Raw genomic sequence first — 1941 nt, forward strand, 5'->3', positions numbered from 1 at the left:
ATGGACCAGCCGACGGGCGCGCCGGGCCAGCACCAGCACCCGCCGCCGCCGCCGCCGCAGCACGAGCCCATCAGCTTCGGCATCGACCAGATCCTCAACAGCGCCGAGCAGGAGAGCGCGCCCCAACCGCCCCCCCGCGGCCCCGACGGCGCGGCCTTCCTGGGCGCCCCCGCGGGCCGGCCCGGCGCCCCGTACCCGGCACTCGCCGCCCCCTTCCCGGCCATCGCGGCGCCCTTCGAGGAGTCTGGATCTTACAGTGTCAACCTGAGCCTGGCGCCGGGCGGCGTGATCCGGGTGCCGGCGCACAGGCCCATCCCGGGCGCGGTGCCGCCGCCCATCTCCGGCGCCATCCCCGCCGTGCCGGCCGTGCCCGCGCTCGGCGGCCTCAACTTCCCCTGGATGGAGAGCAGCCGCCGCTTCGTCAAGGACCGCTTCACGGGTAAGGTGGGGCGCGGGAGGGCGCCGGGAGGAGAAAAAAAAATCATTAGAAAATAGAAAAGCAAACGAAATTAAGGGGGAAAAGCCGCCCCGGCGCGCAGCCCCCCGCGCCCCCGGCCCCTCGGATGCTGTTGCTGCCGCCTGCGAGGTGCCCGCGCATCCCCCGGGCGGATCGGCGCGAGGGGCCCGCGCGGCCGGAGCCCCGGCGGGGCGGCCCGTGGGGCTCACGCTGCCCCTCGCTCCCGGGCAGCGGCGGCGGCGCTGACGCCCTTCACGGTGACGCGGCGCATCGGGCACCCGTACCAGAACCGCACGCCGCCCAAGCGCAAGAAGCCGCGCACCTCCTTCTCGCGGGTGCAGATCTGCGAGCTGGAGAAGCGCTTCCACCGCCAGAAGTACCTGGCGTCGGCCGAGCGCGCCGCCCTCGCCAAGTCGCTCAAGATGACGGACGCGCAGGTGAAGACGTGGTTCCAGAACCGGCGCACCAAGTGGCGGTGAGTGCGCGGCCGCGCTGCCCCCCGCGCGCGGCCTCCCGCGGGCCGGCGGGCGCTGCGCGGGCGCTGAGCGGGGGGGTGTCCCGTGCCCAGGCGGCAGACGGCGGAGGAGCGCGAGGCCGAGCGGCAGCAGGCGAGCCGGCTGATGCTGCAGCTGCAGCACGACGCCTTCCAGAAGTCGCTCAACGAGTCCATGCAGCCCGACCCGCTGTGCCTGCACAACTCCTCGCTCTTCGCGCTCCAGAACCTGCAGCCCTGGGAGGAGGAGAGCGCCAAGATCCCGCCCGTCACCTCCCTCGTCTAGGCCCCGCGCTGCCGCCGCGCCCGCGGACCGACGGACCGACCGGCGGGCGGACGGACCGACGGGCGGCCGCGCCGAGGGGCCGGAGCCGCCGCGCTGCTCTCCGCTCCCCTGGCCGCCCCCTTTGTATATTCGTGTCGATGTTCCACTAGGAAGGGGAAAATGTCACTTTTTTGTAAGAAGTGTTAATAATTTAATTTATTTATGCATCGAGATTTTGGGCACTATTACTATGGAACTATATAAAACCTCGATTATTTATATCGAAATCCGAACGTAGGTATTTTGTGTTGGCTTTGGAACAAAAGGCTATTTCCCCCCTTCCTCCCTCCCCCGTTCTGAGGACAGTCTAAAGGAGAAACACCTCCCTAGCGCTTAGCGGAGGGCACTAAGTGGAGCCGCTGACTCATTAGCTTAGGAAACCCTATTAAGCCGAAAAGCAGTAGCTTCCATCTGTCCCAGGTGAAGTTAATGTCAGCCATAATTTATTCACCGTAGTAATAAGGGCTCCTTTCAGGCAACACCCCCTTTTCTTCCACCCTCACTTTCCCAGCCGATGCGCTTAGCAGCCGGAGAACAGCACCTACGCCCTCGCCACCGACTCTAGAGAAAGCGCCTTATGTTTCATAATAAAGAGGACTTGGGGTTGACACCGACCGTGTATAATACTTTGTACTTGCCGAGACGTGTAAATAAACGTTTTCTTTA

General features: G+C 65.7%; 1 protein-coding gene across 1 annotated transcript; it reads left to right on the forward strand.

Annotated features, from left to right (window-relative positions):
- On the forward strand, nucleotides 1–1236 carry TLX3 (T cell leukemia homeobox 3). The gene is made up of 3 exons (XM_088522714.1): nucleotides 1–439; nucleotides 689–932; nucleotides 1026–1236. The coding sequence occupies exons 1-3, from the start codon at nucleotides 1–3 to the stop codon at nucleotides 1234–1236; spliced, it is 894 nt and encodes a 297-aa protein (XP_088378840.1).
- Nucleotides 1237–1941: the final 705 nt, after the last annotated feature.

This window comes from Tinamus guttatus, unplaced genomic scaffold (assembly GCF_059628265.1).
Source record: "Tinamus guttatus ecotype Peru unplaced genomic scaffold, ASM5962826v1 Tinamus_guttatus_pri_ptg000155l, whole genome shotgun sequence".
NCBI lineage: Eukaryota > Metazoa > Chordata > Aves > Tinamiformes > Tinamidae > Tinamus > Tinamus guttatus.

Coding starts and splice junctions, on each gene's coding strand:
- TLX3 (XM_088522714.1), top strand. CDS start 1: ATGGACCAGCCGACGGGCGCGCCGGGCCAGCACCAGCACCCGCCGCCG. Junction 440..688: donor CGTCAAGGACCGCTTCACGG/GTAAGGTGGGGC, acceptor GCTCCCGGGCAG/CGGCGGCGGCGCTGACGCCC. Junction 933..1,025: donor AACCGGCGCACCAAGTGGCG/GTGAGTGCGCGG, acceptor TCCCGTGCCCAG/GCGGCAGACGGCGGAGGAGC.